Source organism: Nomascus leucogenys, chromosome 11 (assembly GCF_006542625.1).
Source record: "Nomascus leucogenys isolate Asia chromosome 11, Asia_NLE_v1, whole genome shotgun sequence".
Classification (NCBI taxonomy): domain Eukaryota; kingdom Metazoa; phylum Chordata; class Mammalia; order Primates; family Hylobatidae; genus Nomascus; species Nomascus leucogenys.
Window position 1 is genome coordinate 106,756,182 of NC_044391.1, and position 20,534 is coordinate 106,776,715.

The 20,534-nt window shown below is 41.7% G+C and overlaps 1 protein-coding gene across 1 annotated transcript in view; it reads left to right on the plus strand.

Annotated features, from left to right (window-relative positions):
* SENP2 (SUMO specific peptidase 2) overlaps positions 1-19,634 on the plus strand; it is a 45,379-nt gene extending 25,745 nt beyond the window's left edge. The window contains exons 8-17 of the mRNA XM_003256588.3: positions 283-377; positions 1,236-1,287; positions 1,968-2,031; positions 3,188-3,364; positions 6,086-6,217; positions 8,197-8,400; positions 10,682-10,761; positions 12,806-12,890; positions 14,833-14,928; positions 18,312-19,634. Of these exons, the coding sequence (XP_003256636.1) occupies positions 283-377; positions 1,236-1,287; positions 1,968-2,031; positions 3,188-3,364; positions 6,086-6,217; positions 8,197-8,400; positions 10,682-10,761; positions 12,806-12,890; positions 14,833-14,928; positions 18,312-18,374 (1,048 nt within the window). The 3' untranslated portion in view covers positions 18,375-19,634. The remainder of the gene's footprint in view (positions 1-282; positions 378-1,235; positions 1,288-1,967; positions 2,032-3,187; positions 3,365-6,085; positions 6,218-8,196; positions 8,401-10,681; positions 10,762-12,805; positions 12,891-14,832; positions 14,929-18,311) is intronic.
* Positions 19,635-20,534: the final 900 nt, after the last annotated feature.

The window sequence follows — 20,534 nt, forward strand, 5'->3', positions numbered from 1 at the left end:
ATCACACTGAGATTTTTCAGTTAATGCATCACTGGGGATTCAGAACCTCTGATTTTACAAACAGAGAAACTGGACATTGGGTGACCTGGCTGAAATATTATTAGAATCAGGATTAGACTCCTTTTATCCTAGTCCCACATAGTTGCTTCCTTTCTGTTGTAATTTGATATAATAGCGTAATCAATCACCCCTATTTGGAGAAGCTTGCTGGACGGAGATAATGCATATTAATGGTAGACTTTGCTTTTGTATCTGATCTCCCTCACTTTTTGTGTTTCTAAGTTCTCAAAGAAGTCAGATGGACACATTAAAGACCAAAGGCTGGGGGGAAGAGCAAAATCACGGAGTCAAAACAACTCAGTTTGTTCCAAAACAATGTGAGTTCCCAGATTTAGCCTTGTCTTAATATATTGACCTTAGTTCATGTTACATGTTCATATGAGGTAGAAAATTGGCATTCAAGTGTAGATGGTGTACCAAAATACTGTCAAATCTCGCAGCATTGGGCCGGGCGTGGTGGCTTACGCCTGCAATCCCAGCACTTTGGGAGGCCAAGGCAGGTGGATCACCTGAGGTCAGGAGTTCAAGACCAGCCTGGCCAACATGGTAAAACCCCATCTCTACTAAAAATACAAAAATTAGCCAGGCGTGGTGGCACTTTCCTGTAATCCCAGCTACTCAGGAGGCTGAGGCAGTAGAATTGCCTGAACCTGGGAGGTGGAGGTTGCAGTGAGCCAAGATCACACCACTGCACTCCAGCCTGGGTGACAGCGAGACTCTGTCTCAAAAAAAAAAAAAAACCTCACAGCATTGACTGGGGCTTATCTAGGAATTTAATAGAAAAGCTGTTTCAGGGTGAAGTAGATTCATAACATGGCTCTGGATTATTATTCCTAAGATGCTAGATAGTAGCAACTATTTTGTGAGCTGAAATTTTATTATATTCCTTATATAACAATTTCCTTATATTTCTCCACTTACTGTCCACTAAATGACAGCTTACCAAATAAGCAGGTATCACTCAGTTTATAGTAAAGATTATATTTAAACAGCAAAGATATGTATGCATTTTTTAGGCAACTTAGTATATAGGGAGGCTAGTGTCTTTGGAATTCACTGTAGCATTTCAATGTAGAGGAATGTCTTGATGTTGTGGAAACTCTGTAAGCTGAAATTCTAACTATATTATTCATTAATGAAGGAAACATTTCATCTTTTCTTCACCATCCTCACAGATAGACTTGTTGAAACAAGGGGACCTCTATGTTCATTGAGAAGTGAAAAGAGGTACGTACATTCAGTTCATTCTACACTTTCTTTTAATATATATTTTCTTTATAAGCTGTACTTATAAGTAAGCAGTTCTGAGGAATTGTGAACTCTCTTGAGTTCTGGTAGTTGGTCAGCATATAGGGTAGATAGGTAGCTGGCTGTTGTGTCAGATGCCCATCCTAGCCTGGTGGGTTGGGGGGTGCCCCTTATCTCCCAGGCATCAGGGGTTGGGAGAAACACATGCTTCTTAGATGGGAGTTTGGTTGGAGTGGGGATGTCTAGTGATCAGTGTCTTTAGGATAGGAACAGTAAAGGCAGCTCTGCATGCTTTAGGATTTTGGGATGATGGTTTACAGCAGAGTTTGTAAACTATGGCCCATGGGTTAATCTGGTCTACTTGCCTATTTTTGTATAGTAAATTTCTATTGGGACATGCAAATTCATTTACATACTGTCTGGCTGCTTTTAAATTACAGTGGCAGAGTTGCCACGATGTGCCCAAGACCATAAAACCTGCAAAGCCTAAAATACTGTCTGTTCCTTTTCAGAAAAGTTCGTTGACTCCTGGTTTAGAGTATTATATAAACTCAACGCAATTTTTATTTACAAATTACGAAATCTTATTTCTAAAACTAGGATGTACTAGGTTTGAATCATCTAGCAGAAGTCTATCATCTCTCAATTTTTTTCCTTAGGTGTTCAAAGGGGAAAATTACTGATACAGAGAAGATGGTTGGAATCAGATTTGAAAATGAAAGTGTAAGTAAAAATCCTAGTTACATTTGATATCTGTTTACTTACATAACTTATGTTTTGGTGCCCATGAAAAGCAAGAAAAAGTATACATATAACTTTGATTGTTAATTCTGTTGTTTTTCTTTAAAAAAGCAGCAAGCCAGCCAGGCACAGTGGCTCATGCCTGTAATCCCAGAACTTTGGGAGGCCAAGGCAGAAGGATCACTTGAGCCCAGGAGTTTGAGACCAGCCTGGGCAACATAGTGAGACTGTCTCCACAAAAAAATTTAAAAGTTAGCCAGGCATGATGGCATGTCTGTAGTCCCAGCTACTCGGGAAGCTAAGTGGGAGGATCGCTTGAGCCCAGGAGGTCAAGGCTGCAGTGAGCTGTGGTTACACCGTAGCACTCCAGCCTAGGTGACAGAATGAGACTCTGTCTCAAAAAAAAAAAAAAGCAGCAGGAAGCATTGAAAATACAGAACTTTTTTCTTCTTCTGAATTGTTGGAATTTTGCCTCTGTACAGTAGCCACCTTTGTTTATGAGAGACCAACCTGCCTCCATACCAACATGTTACCTACATTTTATGGCTTCTTAGGGAGAATTTCTTAAAAATCATACATCTCTGGAAAGAGATGATATGTTCTGGGTTGCTGGCAGAATTCTATTTGTTTACCACAGTTGTGGTTTATATAGGTGTTCATTTTACAAAAACGAATTAAGCGATACATTAATGTTTTGTGCATTTTCTGTAATATAAAATGACTTTTTTCAAGGATAAACTAGAACCAAGTTTAGTTGCTATAAAGATAGTAGGGATTTATTCCGAGTGATGGGATTGTGGGTCATATTTTTCGCTGTTTAAAACTTTCATAGTATCTTTTAAACTTACTAATTTTAATTGTGATAGGAGAACTGAAAATACTTTTCTTGCTACTTCCAGGGAAGGTGGTGAGTGTTCTGTTTGATGGTTCATAACTGAGGGTCCTGTGAGGCCTAGGTCTGGAGCTTTTTTTGTTCCCCCTTGCAGGGACAGACAGATGGGGTAACTCTACTCACTTGGGGGATTTGCTAATTCTCTTTTCTTTCACATTAGTGGCAGTTTTATATTTCATGTGTAATCTGTGTTTATATTTGTAAGTATCAAACATGTCAGTAGAATTTAGATAATTTTTTGATCAGAGGAGGGGATACCAACTGGAGCCTGACCTATCAGAAGAAGTGTCGGCCCGACTCCGCCTGGGCAGTGGAAGCAATGGCTTACTCAGGAGGAAAGTGTCAATAATTGAGACAAAGGAAAAGAATTGCTCAGGCAAAGAGAGGGACAGAAGAACGGACGATCTCCTTGAACTTACAGAGGTATTGTTCTTTGTACTGATCCTAAAAAGAGGCATGTCTTTAAATAACCTCAGTTATTCTAACTTGAATGTTTTGTTTTGAGGACTTTCTCCAGGCTAGGGATGAATATATGAAAACATGTCAGGTCCATGGTCTGTTTATACTCTTTGACTACATTGATCTTTAGTGAGTCATGATCATTAGTGGCCTAAGGGATCAGATTGACATTCAACAAATGTGAGTCGACACAATCATCTCATATCTTGGAATACAACAGATTCTTTGTAAATTCCAACTTTCAAATATGTTGAGTTATATGGTATGGGTTTGGCATTAGGAATAAGTTCATTGCATTTTTTTAAAAAGTTATTATAGTTTACTAAAATGCCCCCTTTGTTGATTATTGCATTTGAAAATAGTAAAAACTTACAGAACATAAAGAATGAAGGTGGTTAAAATTCTTATTTTACAGATGTGCCCACATCTTGGCTTCCTCCACAACGTTGCTCTAGTAGGCAAATCTCTTGAGTACTTACTGTTATATTGGGCATGATAAAATAGTGAAGCTATGTGCAGTGGGAAGAAGCATATATTTAGAAGAAAATAATTTCTTTTTTTTGAGACAGAGTTTTGCTCTTGTTGCCCAGGCTGGAGTGCAATGGCATGATCTTGGCTCACTGCAACTCTGCCTCCTGGGTTCAAGTGATTCTCCTGGGTCAGCCTCCCTAGTAGCTGGGATTACAGGCACCTGCCACCATGCCCAGCTAATTTTTGTATTTTTAGTAGAGACTGGGTTTCATCATGTTGGCCAGGCTGGTCTCGAACTCCTGACCTTAGATGATCTACCCACCTCGGCCTCCCAAAGTGCTGAGATTATAGGCGCAAGCCACTGCCCCTGGCCTAGAGGAAAATAATTTCTATTGCGTTTATAGATGTAGTTTTGTATCTTAAATAATGCATTTATCTGCATAATTCTTTAGTGTGATGAAGCCATTTATTCCATAAGGAGTCAATTGCTAGACTGCTGGGTGGTTTCCAAGTTTCTGCCTGTTTGCTTATTCTCTTCATGTCAAAAAGGATGGTATGACCCCTTAGATGTCCTAATCTTATTTTGATGTTTTATTTATTTATTTATTTATTTTTGAGATGGAGTCTTGCTCTGTTGCCAGGCTGGAGTGCAGTGGCACGATCTCAGCTTACTGCAACCTCTGCCTCCCAGGTTCAAGTGATTCTTCTGCCTCAGCCTCCTGCGTAGCTGGGACTACAGGTGCGTGCCACCACGCCCACCTAATTTTTGTATTTTTAGTAGAGATGGGGTTTCACCATGCTGGCCAGGCTGGTCTCGAACTCCTGACCTCATGATCCGCCCGTCTTGGCTTTCCAAAGTACTGGGATTACAGGTGTGAGCCACCGCACCCAGCCTATTTTGATGTTTTAAAAGTTTAAAAGAGAGAATGGGCGCAGTGGCTCATGCCTGTAATCCCAGCACTTTGGGAAACCAAGACGGGTGGATCATGAAGTCAGGGGTTCGAGACCAGCCTGGCCAGCATAGTGAAACCCCGTCTTTACTAAAAATACAAAAAAATAGCTGGCATGGTGGTGCACACCTGTAATTCCAGCTAATCAGGAGACTGAGGCATGAAAATTGCTTGAACCTGGGAGTCAGAGGTTGCAGTGAACTGAGATCATGCAGCTGCATGCACTCCAGCCTGGGTGACAAAGTGAGAATCTGTCTCAAAAAAAAAAAAAAAAGGGCCAGGCGAGTGGCTCACACCTGTAATCCCAGCACTTTGGGAGGCCGAGATGGGCAGATCACGAGGTCAGGAGATCGAGACCATCCTGGCTAACACAGTGAAACCTCGGCTCTACTAAAAATATAAAAAATTAGCTGGGCGTAGTGGCAGGCACCTGTAGTCCCAGCTACTTGGGAGGCTGAGGCAGGAGAATGGCATGAACCCGGGAGGTGGAGCTTGCAGTGAGCCGAGAGCGCGCCACTGCACTCTGGCCTGGGTGACTGAGCGAGACTCCGTCTCCAAAAAAAAAAAAAAGTTTAAAGTGGAAATCAGGATTTTAGTATTATGAAGGGAGCAAAGGCCAGGAAATTAGATGCACCTGGGTTCAAATCTTCGTTCTACCTTTTAATAATTATATGACTTTGAATATGTAAAATAAATTCTCTGGGTTTCAATTTTCTTCTTTATAAAATGGTAATAATATCTTCCTCACTAATATGGATCACTGATGTGCTTCAAGCATCTAACACCATGTTTGACTCAATAGTGGTTAATACGTAGTAGTAGGAAAATTGAGACTATACTTTAGATGTAAATATTATTATTAAATTATTGTTTCCACAAGCTAATAAGTGAACCAGGATTTGTTGTTAAGTATTACTTACAACAGATAAATAAGACTGCTTTGTAGTTATAAGTTAAAATATTTTCAGAGCTGGTGCAGTGGCTCATGCCTATAATCTCAGCACTTTGGGAGGCCAAGGTGGGTATTGCTTGAGCCCAGGAGTTTGCAACCAACTTGGGCAATATAATCTATTGCTAAAACATCTCTATTACTAAAAATAAGAAAAAAAGGTTTTCATACTGTAGTTTAGTAGGTCTTTGATAGTATATTTTTCTCGAGTCAGGTGTTGCCGAGATGAAAAACTTTTTTCAGTCTCAGGGTTTTCAATAACTGATAATGAATGGTTCTATATTAAAATAGCAACTTCTGGACTTTTTAATTCAGGACATGGAAAAGGAAATCAGTAATGCCCTAGGCCATGGCCCACAAGATGAAATCCTAAGTAGTGCTTTCAAATTGCGAATTACTCGAGGAGATATTCAGACATTAAAGAACTATCACTGGCTCAATGATGAAGTAAGTTGTATTCCCTCCCCCTTTTGGCTATCATTAAGTTTATTTATTTATTATCTATAATCAAAGTGACTCCTACCCAGTTATAATGGGTTGGTAAAGCAACTCTTAGTTATAATTAAAACAAAAACATCTTAAATCTTAAAAAGATGGTTAGTTCTGATTTTCTGCCTTTCATTAGCGATGTTTCCCTTTTCTGCGTCTGTATTTTATTGCATCCACCACTTCATTCACTGGTCTTCAATAAACCCTGGGTACAGCTGATGAATGGGAGGAAGCAGCAAGTGATAATGTATTTTAGGTGAATTCTTATAGTAGCTGTTTTTTTGTTTTTGTTTTTTGGTTTTGTTTTTGAGACAGAGTTTCGCTCTTGTCCAGGCTGGAGTGCGATGGCGCGATCTTGGCTCAGCGCAACCTCCGCCTCCTGGGTTCAAGCAATTCTCCTACCTCAGCCTCCCAAGTAGCTGGGATTACAGGCATGCGCCACCATGCCCGGCTAATTTTGTATTTTTAGTAGAGACAGGGTTTCTCCATGTTGGCCAAATTGGTCTCAAACTCTGGACCTCAGGTGATCCACCCACCTTGGCCTCCCAAAGTGCTGGGATTACAGGCGTGAGCCACCGTGCCTGGCCTGTTTTATTTTTTGAGTAATAAAGGGATATATTGATCACTAAATACTGTATTTTTCTTTGAGTGATAGCTGAAAAATTTTGCCTAACTCGTCATCCTGTATCCTTAATACATTTAGCAAAAGCTAACTCTTAAGTTCTTTGACAATTTTCTGGTGGGTTCTTCCCCGAACTGCTTAGCTGCTGCATCTTCTCTCTTTGAGGGAAGTCCCCTGTGACTAGTTACTTATAAACACATTCTTTGAAAACAGGAATGCTGGCCGGCGCGGTGGCTCACGCCTATAATCCCAACACTATGGGAGGCTGAGGCGGGTGGATCACGAGGTCAGGAGATCGAGACCACAGTGAAACCCCGTCTCTACTAAAAATACAAAAAAAATTAGCCAGGCGCGGTGGTGGGCGCCTGTAGTCCCAGCGACTCGGGAGGCTGAGGCAGGAGAATGGCGTGAACCCGGCAGGCGGAGCTTGCAGTGAGCCGAGATCATGCCACTGCACTCCAGCCTGGGCGACAGAGCAAGCCTCCATCTTAAAAAAAAAAAAAAGAAAACAGGAATGTTTTGTTTTACATTATAAATGTAATTTGTTTATCGTAGAACATTTGGAAAATACAGGAAAATAAAAAATATTACTGTTCAAAAGTACCGCCACTCGGCCGGGCATGGTGGCTCACGCCTGTAATCCCAACACTTTGGAAGGCTGAGGCGGGCGGATCACAAGGTCAGGAGACCGAGACCATCCTGGCTAACACCGTGAAACCCTGTCTCTACTAAAAATACAAAAAAATTAGCCAGGCGTGGTGGCGGGTACCTGTAGTCCCAGCTACTCGGGAGGCGGAGGCAGGAGAATGGCGTGAACCTGGGAGGCAGAGCTTGCAGTGAGCCGAGATCGCGCCAGTGAACTCCAGCCTGGGCGACAGAACAAGACTCCGTCTCAAAAAAAAAGTATCACCACTCAGAGATAAATAAAATGTTATTATTTTGGTGTATGTCCTTCCAGTTAATATTTTAAAATTGAAGTCTAATTTATATGTAGTAAAATTCACTTACTGTTAATATTTCTGTGTATTTTTGGTGTGATACAGTTATGTAGATCTTTCCATTATTGCACAGACTTTCTTCCTGGATTCCTTCTTCTGGCTGTTAAGTGTTACTCACATGCCTTAAAAGTACAGTTTCATTCCATTTTCATGTGTCCCATTTTGCACTGATCACTTTTTCCCGTCTTCTACTATAGACAGTCTTTTTATCCCTTTCTTTAGTACCTTACCTTTGAATTCATCCTTATTCAGGTAGAAATTTAGTTTTGATAATATGTTTGCCATGTTCCAGCTTTTGCTCCCTTGGTATTTTGTAGGTCATTAATTTTTACATGAATCTTCTGGTGGAAAGAAATAAAAAGCAAGGCTATCCAGCACTTCATGTATTCAGTACTTTCTTCTATCCTAAATTAAAGTCTGGGGGTTACCAAGCAGTGAAACGATGGACCAAAGGGGTAAATCTCTTTGAACAAGAAATTATTCTGGTGCCTATTCATCGGAAGGTACATTGGAGCCTGGTGGTGAGTAGAGAGGGTTAATGGTTAATTGTTGGACTTGGATAAAGACCATTTTTTAAAAATAATGCTGCCCTTTTCTGCCCTGTGTATAGAGGCCAATAGTATATATTATAAGCATACTCTGCAGAGTCTCTTTTTAGTTTTTTTTTTTAATGTCCCATCCTTCACCCAACCCTTTTAGTTCTTTTTATTTATTCTTTAAAAAAATTTATGTTTATTTTATTTTACTATTTTTTAAAATTAGAGACCAGGTCTCGCTCTGTTGCCCAGGCTGGAGTGAACTGGTGTGATCATAGCTCATTGCAGCCTGGAAGTCCTGGACTCAGGTGATCCTCCTGCGTCAGCCTCCTGAGTGACTAGGACTACAGGCATGGTCCACCATGCTTGCCTAATTTTATTTATTTGGCAAGATGGAGTCTTGCTATGTTGCCCTGGTTGGTATCCAACGCCTGGCCTCAAGTGGTTCTCCTGCCTTGGTTTTTCAAAGTGCCGGTATTACAGGTGTGAGCCACCATGCCTGGCCTTTTTTTCTTTTTTCTTTCTTTTTTTCTTTTTAATTTTTATTTTTAGAGACAGGGTCTCATTCTGCCACCCAGGCTGGCGTGCAGTGGCACAACCATAGCTCACTGTAACCTCCACCTCCTGGGCACAAGTGATCCTCTCACTTTAGCCTCCCAGGTAGCTGGGACGACAGACATGCACCACTATGCCTGGCTAATTTTTTTAAATTTATTTTAATTTTTTTGTAGAGACAAGAGTCTTGTTTTTTTGCCCAAGCTAGTCTCGAGCTCCTGGCTTTAAGCAGTCCTCCCACCTCAGCCTCTCAAAATGATGGGTGAGATGTCGCACCTGGCCTTTTTAGTTCTTGAGTTGAACAACTTTTAGAAGGCTACAAGACGAAGTCCTTGTACTTGAGGAGCTTTCTTTTTTTTTTTTTTTTTTTTTTTTTTTTGAGGTGGAGTCTTGCTCTGTTTCCCAGGCTGGAGTGCAGTGGCCCGATCTCGGCTCACTGCAGCCCACCTCGGGTTCAAGCAATTCTCTTGCGTCAGCCTCCTGAGTAGCTGGGATTACAGGTGTGCACCACCATACCTGGCTAACTTTTGTATTTTCAGTAGAGATGGGGTTTTACCATGTTGGTCAGGCTGGTCTCGAACTCCTGACCTCGTGATCCGCCACCTCAGCCTCCCAAAGTGCTGGGATTATAGGTGGGAGCCACCGCGCCCGGCCGAGGAGCTTTCATTTTTAACAGGAAAGAGTCTTAGTACACATAAGGGTTATTGTATTTATTTAGTTTTGTTTACAAGATAGTACAGGTTTATTGCAGAAAAATGCATTTATAAGGCCTGGTGTGGTGGCTCATGCCTATAATCCCAGACTTCGGGAGGCTGGGGCAGGAAGGGTTGCTTGAGCCCAAGAGTTTGAGACCAGCCTGGGCAACATGGAAAGACCTTGTCTATACAAAAATTTAAAAATTTGCTGGGCGTGGTGGTGCACACTTGTGGTCCCAGCTACTTGGGAGGCTGAGGTGGAAGATTCCCTGAGCCCAGGAGGTTGAGGCTGCAGTGAGCCGTGATCACACCACTGCACTCCAGCCTGGGTGACAGAGTGAGATCTTGTCTCAAAAAAAAAAAAAAAAAAAAAAAAAAAGAAGAAAAGGAAAGAAAGAAAGATACAGATATAAAGAAAGCAAAGAAAAAAAAAAGTCTCATCACTCTGAGAGGACCACTAATTTTTTTAACTTAAAAACACACTTTTTTTTTTACTAAAGATACATAAGATACATTTTTAACTTAAAAAAAAAAATTAATACATGTACCAATATAAGTGGGTATCGTTTTTCTTTTTTTTTTTTTTTTTTTTTTTTTTTTGAGACAGAGCCTCGCTGTCACCCAGGCTAGAGTACAGTGGCACAATCTCGGCTCACTGCAACCTCTGCCTCCCGGGTTCAAGTGATTCTCCTGCCTCAGCCTCCTGAGCAGCTAGGATTACAGGCGTGTGCCATCACGCCTGACTAATTTTTGTATTTTTAGTAGAGACGGGGTTTCACCATGTTGGTCAGGCTGGTCTCGAACTCCTGACCTCATGATCCGCCCGCCTCAGCCTCCCAAAGTGCTGGGATTACAGGTGTGAGCCACCATGCCTGGCCCATAAATGGATTTCTGAGATACATAAAAAATTTATATTGGTACATGTATTTTTTAAAAGATGCTTTTATTTTTGGAAGTAAAATTCTCACTCCTCTTACATTTAAGATGTTTCTGGATGTTATCTTTTTCCATTATAGGTGATTGACCTAAGAAAAAAGTGTCTTAAATATCTGGATTCTATGGGACAAAAGGGCCACAGGATCTGTGAGATTCTCCTGTAAGTAAAGGTTGAAAACCTCACTACCCCGTGTTGAGGTGATCTCTCTTCTATCTCATCCTAGGAAGCTGTATGGATGGTAGTCTAATGTATAGTTAAGGCTACTTCAGGACTTAGCATGCATTTTATTTTTAATAGCTGATTTCAACTGAGAAAATGTGTTTAGTAGCATCACTGGAAACAAGTTTGTCATGTATTATGATGTAAAATAGATCTTATTAGAATCCTGTGATTTGCATTAGATTTCTTTGGGATTGATACGTTATTCTGAAGGTTCTAAGCAACTGTTAGTTGGGGAGTGTTAGTCCTCTAAATTCTTAAGCCCACTCATATCTTTATGCTTTCCATGAGAGTTGGGTTTATCTCAAAACCCAGGGGCAGTGTTTAAAGTGTGTGGTTTGAGGGGACTGTTTCAAATAGTAATTGCTATAATAGAAACCAGTCTTTAAAGCATAGCTACTTCTTAGCTAGGTAAGGTGGTAACATGAGTTCAGTGAGGAAATGCGTCAGTAAGATGGGTCCATTTTTCCTTTTCTGCTCACAATGAAGTTCTTTCTTTTAACTTTACTAAGGACAAATGAATCTTGTGAAGAAAAGTTGTTGCTAACAATAATTCCATATTGTTTTAGTATAAAATAATTTTTTTATGGTTATCTTGAATAAAAAGCATAGAGAAGAAGATTCTAAAAATCATAAGATACACCAATTGTTTATAAAATGATTTTCTTCTAGTCTTTTCTTTGTAAGATGTGTATAAATTGTGCCCACATACATTTGCGTTCATACATATACATATATTATCCCATGTATAGAAATGTTCTTACTGGGATCATACAGTATAGTTTGATGTGCTGCTTATAACAGGATTTGAAAATTCATATTTTATTACATTCATGCTTTTTTTTTTTTTTTTTGAGATGGACTCTCATTGTGTCACCCCATGCAGTGGTGCAGTCTCAGCTCACTGCAACCTCTGCCTCCTGGGTTCAAGTGATGCTCGTGCCTCGGCCTCCCAAGAAGCTGGGAATACAGGCTTCCGTCACTATGCCTGGCTAATTTTTGAATTTTTAGTAGAGACGGGTTTTCTCCATGTTGATCAGGCTGGTCTTGAACTCCCAACCTCAGGTGATCCGCCTGCCCCAGCCTCCCAAAGTGCTGGGATTACAGGCGTGAGCCACTGTGCCCGGTGGTCTTTGGCTTTTTATGTTACTTATTTATTTATTTTTTTTTGAGATGGAGTTTCACTCTTGCCGCCCAGCCTGGAGTGCAATGGCGTGATCTCGGCTCACCGCAACCTCTGTCTCCCGGGTTCAAGAGATTCTCCTGCCTCAGCTCCCAAGTAGCTGGGATTAAAGGCTTGTGCCACCACGCCCAGCTAATTTTGTATTTTTAGTAGAGACGAGGTTTCTCCATGTTGGTCAGGCTGGTCTCAAACTCCCGACCTCAGGTGATCCATCCGCCTTGGCCTCCCAAAGTGCTGGGATTACAGGCGTGAGCCAGCGCACCCGGCCTATGTTATTTTTTTATATCTTAATTTTGGTGGGGGCATCTAATGCTTATCAACCTGATATATATTTCAACTTTTAAAAACAAGCATGTACAATTTTTGTAAGCAGACCTCCTCAAATTAAATAAAAAATCCAGAAAGCCACTTTGGGAGGCTGAGGCAAGCGGGATCACAGGCTCAGGAGATCGAAACCATCTTGGCTAACACGGTGAAATCCCGTCTCTACTAAGAAAAATACAAAAAATTAGCAGGGCGTGGTGGCGTGCTCCTGTGGTCCCAGCTACTTGGGAGGCTAAGGCAGGAGAATGGCGTGAACCTGGGAGGCAGAGATCGCGCCACTGCACTCCAGCCTGGGCGACAGAACGAGACTCTGTCTTAAAAAAAAAAAAATCCAGAAAACAGTCATGTTTTTAAAAAGCTAATGAATATGGATTTGAGAATGGCATATCTGTTTAACATCACAAAGCCCTTTGTAACCATAATGGTTAGTTTCTGTAGGGATTTATTGATGTATTCCTTCTTTGTTTTGCTTTTTAGTCAGTATTTACAGGATGAAAGTAAGACCAAAAGAAATATTGATCTGAATCTTTTAGAGTGGACCCATTACAGCATGAAACCACATGTGAGTGACGATCATCTATATTTGACATACTTTGTTGGATTTACTAATAGTATATTATCCAGATTTGGCTCCCTTCCTGCCCTTCCTCCCTCCCTGCATACTTTTAAAATACACATCTTTTTTTTTCTTTCTTTTTTGTAGAGATGGGAGCTTGCTTTGTTGCCCAGGCTAGTCTCGGGCCTCCCAGAACAAAGTGCTGGGATGACAGGTGTGAGCCACCATGCCTGGCCAGAGTACACATCTTACGAATGAGCTGCTTCTACATCTTTAGCAATTAATTTAACTAAAATGGTTGCTTAGCTTTCATCTTCTTGTCTAAATGTAAATGTTAACATATGCTTGCATATCTCTCACAGAATTGGGAAGAAACCCAATACATTCAAGTTGGCTGATTTCCCAGTTGGTGCTAATGAAAGTTTACATTTCTTTTCCAAAATTTGGGAGTTTGTTTATTTAAGTCTTAGGATCCCATGCCAAAAAAGCATTTTAATTTCTAAACTGAAAAATTTGGGCCAGGCGCGGTGGCCCACACCTGTAATCCCAGCACTTTGGGGGGCCTAGGTGGGCAGATCACCTGAAGTCAGGAATTTGAGACCAGCCTGGCCAACATGGCAAAACGTTGTCACCACTAAAAATTAACTGGGTCTGGTGGCACGTGCTTATAATCCTAGCTACTCATGAGGCTGAAGCAGGAGAATCACTTGAACCCAGTAGGCAGAGGTTGCAGTGAGTGGAGATCGCGCCACTGCACTCCAGCCTGGGCAACAGAGCGAGACTGTCTCAAAAAAAAAAAAAAAAAAAGAAAAAGAAAAATTTGAAGGATAAGCTTTGAAATTTCCTAAGGAGAGCACAGATATAAGGAAGAGTCTGTTAGGATGAATACTGTGTTCTGGTATGGGAAATGGAATAAAGAAAACAAATTGCCTTTCTTTGTGTATTGTAGTCTGTAGTTTTGTCCATTCTGTGAGAGATGCTAGGCTCAAGAGACAAGTGTGAGGTATCTGCGTATGTATGGGTGGTATGTATTTAAGCAAACTTTAAAAATCATAATCAACTTCATTTCTTTGAGTAAACATTGAGCTGTTGTCATCTAGTGTGTTTTCCAGCAGTGGAAGTGGCCTCTCCCGTACTCTTACTAACTTGTGCTAATTGTGACTGACAGCCAGAGTGTGTCAGGGACTGCCAAGATTAGGGCAACACAGGCCTGGAGAAGGTGTGAGCTCAGTGGGTTTAGAATCCACCACCTTTGGCTTATTATGCTCTTAGTGCTGCTTGTAGCAAGTGTTGTTTTTGCCTTACGGCAGAGCTGATCTGTCAAGGCAAGATCCTAATTGGTTAAAGCCTGTCCAGGAACTTCTCTCTGTCCGCCTTGAAGCTGTAGGGTCCAAAGCAGTAGTCTTATTTTCTTAGCTAGAGAAGTTACATTTCCGATTGACCACACTTGGCCCTTTTTAAAATTGATAAATGCTTCTGAAATAATTCTGACTAGCATCCCTGGTAGTAAACCTCCTTTCAGTTTGGTTTCTTGGAATGGGAGCTGAGAGATGCAACTCTCACTTTGTGTTTTTCTCTTCTGAAAAGCATTTCCTGTGAGGTCATGCACTGCATCTCATAGTTAGGGTTTCCAATCAAATGCAGAGCCATGGAGAATTAAACAAACACAAGAACAGACCAGAAAGGAAAAGCGGTATTCACAAGTTACATCTTAGACCTGTGGCTTCAGTTCTCACAAGGCCTGTTTTTCCCTTGCTATGATCTATGTTTTATACCACGTAGAGTGAGAATAATTGTGTTTTTTGTATATGACTGTGTGTTTAGGTAATACTTGATTTAATATTTACCTTTATAATATTGTTTACAGCAATATTTAGAAAAAGTCCAAGGAATTCGTATTTAATGATGTTTTGCCATTTCCTCTCTTCTTTTTTCTTTGTAATTTTAGGAGATTCCTCAACAGTTGAATGGGAGTGATTGTGGAATGTTTACTTGTAAATATGCAGATTATATTTCTAGGGACAAACCTATCACATTTACTCAGGTGAGTGAAGACCCTCTTCATCCATTTACTTGTTACTAAGCAAGATAAGGCACTTGGCCAGCGCCTGGCACACATTCAGCTCTCAATAGTAGTAGCTGTCCAGGCGTGGTGGCTCACACCTGTATTCCCAGCACTTTGGGAGGCCGAGGCGGGCGGATCACCTGAGGTCAGGAGTTCAAGACCAGCCTGGCCAACATGTTGAAACCCCATCTCTACTAAAAATACAAAAATTAGCCAGGCGTGGTGGTGCATGCCTATAATCCCAGCTACTCAGGAGACTGAGGCAGGAGAATCACTTGAACCCAGGAGGCGGAGGTTGCAGTGAGCCGAGGTCGCACCAGTGCACTCCAGCCTGGGTGACAGAACGAGACTCTGTCTCAAAAATAAATAAGTAAAATAAATAGTAGTAGCTGAGCTCATGCCTCTAATCCCAGCACTTTGGGAGGCCGAGGCAGGTGGATCACCTAAGGTCAGGAGTTCGAGACCAGCCTGACCAACATGGAGAAACCATGTCTCTACTAAAAATACAAAAAATTAGCCATGTGGTAGTGCATGCCTGTAATCCCAGCTACTAGGGAGGCTGAGGCAGGAGAATTGCTTGAACCCGGGAGGTGGAGGTTGTGGTAAGCTGAGATCGTGCCATTGCACTTCAGCCTGGGGCAACAAGAGAGAAATGCCGTCTCAAAAAAAAAAAAAAAAAAAAATAGTAGTAGCTGTGCTATTCTTATTGCTGTAAATCTTGGTTTTAGCCCTACTCCTGCCAGAATCAGGGTTATTTTATCTGCTCTCAGGTTTATCCTAGTCTTTGGTGACACAATGGGCACAAATTGCAAATCTCTGAACTCTGGCATTCATTGGTTCCTGTGTATTATTATTTCTAGGCAAAGAAAGAGATATGTCAGTGTTTAACAGCAGGGGAAAAATGGGCCTGTGAGAACTGAAGCCACAGGTCTAAGATGTAACTTGTGAATACTGCCTTTCCTTTCTGTTCTGCTCTTTTGTGTTTTTTTGTTTTGTTTTTTTTTTTGTTTTTGTTTTTTGAGATGAAGTCTCGCTTCGTTGCCCAGGCTGGAGTGCAGTGGCACAATCTCAGCTTACCACAACCTCTGCCTCCCGGGTTCAAGTGATTCTCCTGCCTCAGCCTCCCCAGTAGCTGGGACTACAGGCATGCGCCACCATGCCCAGCTAATTTTTGTATTTTTAGCAGAGATGGGGTTTCACCATGTTGGCCAGGCTGGTCTTGAACTCCTGACCTTGTGATCCACCTGTCTCAGCCTCCCAAAGTGCTGGAATTACAGGCCTGAGCCACCGCACCCAGCCTGTTCTGCTCTTTTGTTTGTTTAATTCTCCATGGCTTTGCATTTGATTGGAAACTCAAGTATGTTGGGAATTCTTGATAATTTGTAACAGTGGATTCTCAACCTTTTTACAACTGAGGACAACCTCATTAAAAAATATTTTTCATCCACAGACCTTATTCTGATAGATGTTGTCTACCAAGCAAACTGTATGTATTCCATGAATACAAACTGTAATACAAACTCTATTATAATGTGAAGTAACTAGAACTCCCATGCTGAATTAATACAATTCCAGTAAAAAATAAAGGCATTTATTGCTTAGTCTCAGCAGTTTTACTAAGAGCAAATGTGCAGTTTTTACTAGATGTTTTGAACTATTTAAAATAATTTAAGAATCATGTGTTAAGACTTTTTAGCCCCCACCCCTAGGTAGGACATCACTAGTTTATTATTATTATTTTGAGATGGAGTCACTCTGTTGCCCAGGCTGGAGTGCAGTGTGGTGTGACCTTGGCTCACTGCAACCTCCATCTCTCAGGTTCAAGCGATTCTTCTGCCTCAGCCTCCCCAGTAGCTGGGACTACAGGCATGTACCACCATGCCTGGCTAATTTTTGCATTTTTAGTAGAGACAGGGTTTCACCATATTGGCCAGGCTGGTCTTGAACTCCTGACCTCAGATGATCCACCTGCCTTGGCCTTCCAAAGTGCTGGGATTATAGGCATGTGCCACCACGCCTGGTGACATCACTAGTTTATAGTAAGGGACATCCAACTATTTATAATGATACATCAGGAGTACCTCAATAATGTGAACTTCTTTTTTTGTTTGTTTGAGATGGAGTTTCGTTCTTGTTGCCCAGGCTGGAGTGCAATGGCGCAATCTCAGCTCACTGCAACCTCTGCCTCCCAAGTTCAAGCAAGTCTCCTGCCTCAGCCTCCCGAGTAGCTGGGATTACAGGCATGCGCCACCACCCCCGGCTAATTTTGTATTTTTAGTAGAGATGGGGTTTCTCCACGTTGGTCAGGCTGGTTTCGGACTCCTGGCCTCAGGTGATATGCCCACCTTGGCCTCCCAAAGTGCTGGGATTACAGGCATGAGCCACCGCGCCCGGCCAAGAATGTGAACTTCCGATTTCACTAGAAGGACTAGTTGTACTACGGGTAATTTTGGAGTTGCTTTTTGTGTTGCTTCTTTGCAAATTGCCCAGGTAGTGATTGTCAGTTAAAGCAGAATAATTTATTAAGCAAAACATCTCATTGTTTAATGTTGCCAAATAGCAAAGCAGTCGGCTGTTCTCTGAACCTAACAAGATGAGATTTTAAAGGGAGAAGTTGCTATTTGAACAGAATTCGCAATGTACAACGCCTGGTAGAGTAGAAAGAAACTTGTAGATTTCGTTGTTCTTTATTTAAAGAAATAAGTTTTTCTCATAAAAAACAGAATATGTTCATTTTAGAATGTTTTGAAAATTCATATAAGTAGAAAAGTTGCCTATTTTGCCACCACGTGGATATTTGCAGGACTGTGAAGTTGTACTATACTGTATAATTCTACATCCTACTTTGGTTTTCCTTAACATATGAAAATGCTTATGGTAGGCCGCGAGTGGTGGCTTTTGCCTATAATCTTAGCACGTTGGGATGCTGAGGCGGGCGGATCACCTGCAGTCAGGAGGTCAAGACCAGCCTGGCTAACATGGTGAAACCCTGTCTCTACTAAAAATATAAAAAATAAGCCGGGTGTGGTGGCACATGCCTGTAGTCCCGGCTACGCTGGAGACTGAGGCACAAGAATCATTCGAACCCCGGAGGCAAAGGTTGCAGTGAGCAGATCGCGCCACTGCACTTCAGCCTGGGCGACAGAGCAAGACTCCATCTCAAAAAAAAAAAATGCTTATGGTACATATCATGTAATTATAAACTTTTAAAAATGGTTTTATAAGTATGTTCCATGATGTAAAAATGTCAACGCTTAGAAAAAGAACATGGACATCCTGCTTTATTACATGATTACACCTGAAGCTTGTGCTGTGTGCACATTAATATGTAACACGTGCGTTGTTTATGGGGTTCTTTGCAGCACCAGATGCCTCTCTTCCGGAAGAAGATGGTGTGGGAAATCCTTCATCAGCAGTTGCTGTGAGAAAACTTTGCCTGGTCCCTCTAGCTGCTGGTGGTTCTTTCACAGACATTTCCATATACCTCATGCATTGTGGGTTAAAAAGTCCCTGCATCACTTCTGTTCTCACAGGTACTGAGCTGTCAAAAGTGCATGAAGGCCTCTCACTGTACTCTATCCTGACTTGGGGTGCAGAGGGCTGCTTGCAATCCTGTTTGTAAGGCTGTGCCTGCTCAGAGCTTTGGACTGTTCAACCCACACAAGAACAAACGCTAACTAATATTTTTTTTAAGAGATTCTTTTCCCTATGAATGTGGGAAATGCAGGATTTATTCTGTGAATTGTTTTCTGTGTGTTTGTTCAGCGTATTCATTCACTCACTCGTTTGCAAACATAATGGGCAGTGGTCATTTACTGCTGCTCTTTTACAGATAGCTCTAAATTACTTGTTTGAACTATTTATTTCTGAAAGGAATGTTACTCAAGCTGCCACTCCCTGCTGAAGAGCAGGAGGGAACTCTCACTGGGGGCGGAAGGAAGTGGAGCTGGAGCAGTAACTGCCAACATGAAGCTGGAGGGTTTGGGATTTTTTTTGTTTTGTTTTTGTTTTTTTTTTTGAGGCTCAAAAAATGCTGGGAGAAATGAAAATGCTGTGGGATAGGGCTCCCGTTGCCTTTCAGAGGAAGTCTGACACTACAGCATTGGCGCAGTGCCGTGAACAGTGGGACTGTGCTCAAGGGACTCTGACTGTCCAGCATCTTCCGAAGAGTGTTGTGGTCATCTTAAAGAGACTTCCCTTTCTGGAAATGCGGTGACTTGGCTTAGTCTTCAAGCTGGATTCATGGATTTGAAGTAACTGTAAACCTAAATCTTCATTTTCATCCCAGATCTGGTTGAGTATAAACCTCAGAATTGTAGGGACTGGCCTGAACTGTTTATTTCAAAAGATACTATTCAATTTAAAGCTATTTTTCCTCAGAGGTTTTGTTTTCTATATATTAAGTCTAGATTAAGTTTTCTACTCACGAAGACTAACATCTCCCCACTCCATCCCCACTGAAATTTGTGGAAGAAAATTTAGTACTTGGCTCTGAGGTTGCCAGTTACACAATAATCTATTTTGCATATGAAAGTTTCTATTTAACTTTTTTGTTCATTAAAAACCTTACTGATGTGGTTATAACTTCAGACAGTTTAGAGTTGGTCAGAACATATTTTGCAAGATCTAGTGCCTAGTGTTGCTTTTCTGATGTAATAAAAGGTTGTCTGGCAGAACCTAAAAAAGTATATGCTGAAATGATTTCTAACCCTCTCCCTACTTAAACCTCCCAGACTCCTTCTGGTTCATAAAAGCAAGAGGTAAAACTGGAAAAATTGGGCATGTGTTACCCATGAATCTACATGCCTGCCCTTTGGAGTGCTCTGGCTGCTGGTCCCAGAGGTGTACTGGTTATAGCTATTGCGGCCAGTTCCCTGAGACTTGTAAAACTCCTGGTTTAGGACATGGGGCCTGTGGTGTGGATGGAAAATGCTGGGCCTACTTGATGGTCAGCCAGAGGCCACGTGGTGGGCGATGACTGAAGCGGGAGCAGGTTGTGCCACACCCCCCTCCCTCCCTCCTGCAGCCGCTGCTCCTTTCCCTGGGCTCCTGGCACTGTGCCAGTGAGTACTGGGACCAGGCAGTGAGCACAGCCAAAAAGGCCAGAGGTTCATGAGGCCAGCATCACACCAAACGCCTGGCTTTCACTGGGCATCAGCGTGCTTCACTTGAGAGTTTGGTACCATGGTTAAGATCGATTCCATGCTAGGTAAGTCCTGTTAGGAATGGCAGTTTGTATTCCACCCACATGAATGAGGCTGGGCTTAATGTATTATTTGAGGGGCTTCTTCAGAGCAGTTCTCACTGAGCTTTCCATTAACGTACACTCTTCCGGACAGCTCTTAAAACTTCCAGGACATAATGAAATTGGGAAGAGCAGAGTGTTGAAGTCTATAGCATGGCCTTCTGCTGGACCCTGAGTTCCTGAATTGAATGTGAGAGACCACAGGCCATACTTCTCTAGGCACTCACATGTCTCCCTTGGCATAAAGAAACATGTTAGTAATATGGTTTCTTAGATCCAAACAGTTTATTTGGATCTAAAAGTTTAAGTGTTCAGTTGAAAAAACAGCTATTGATTTTAT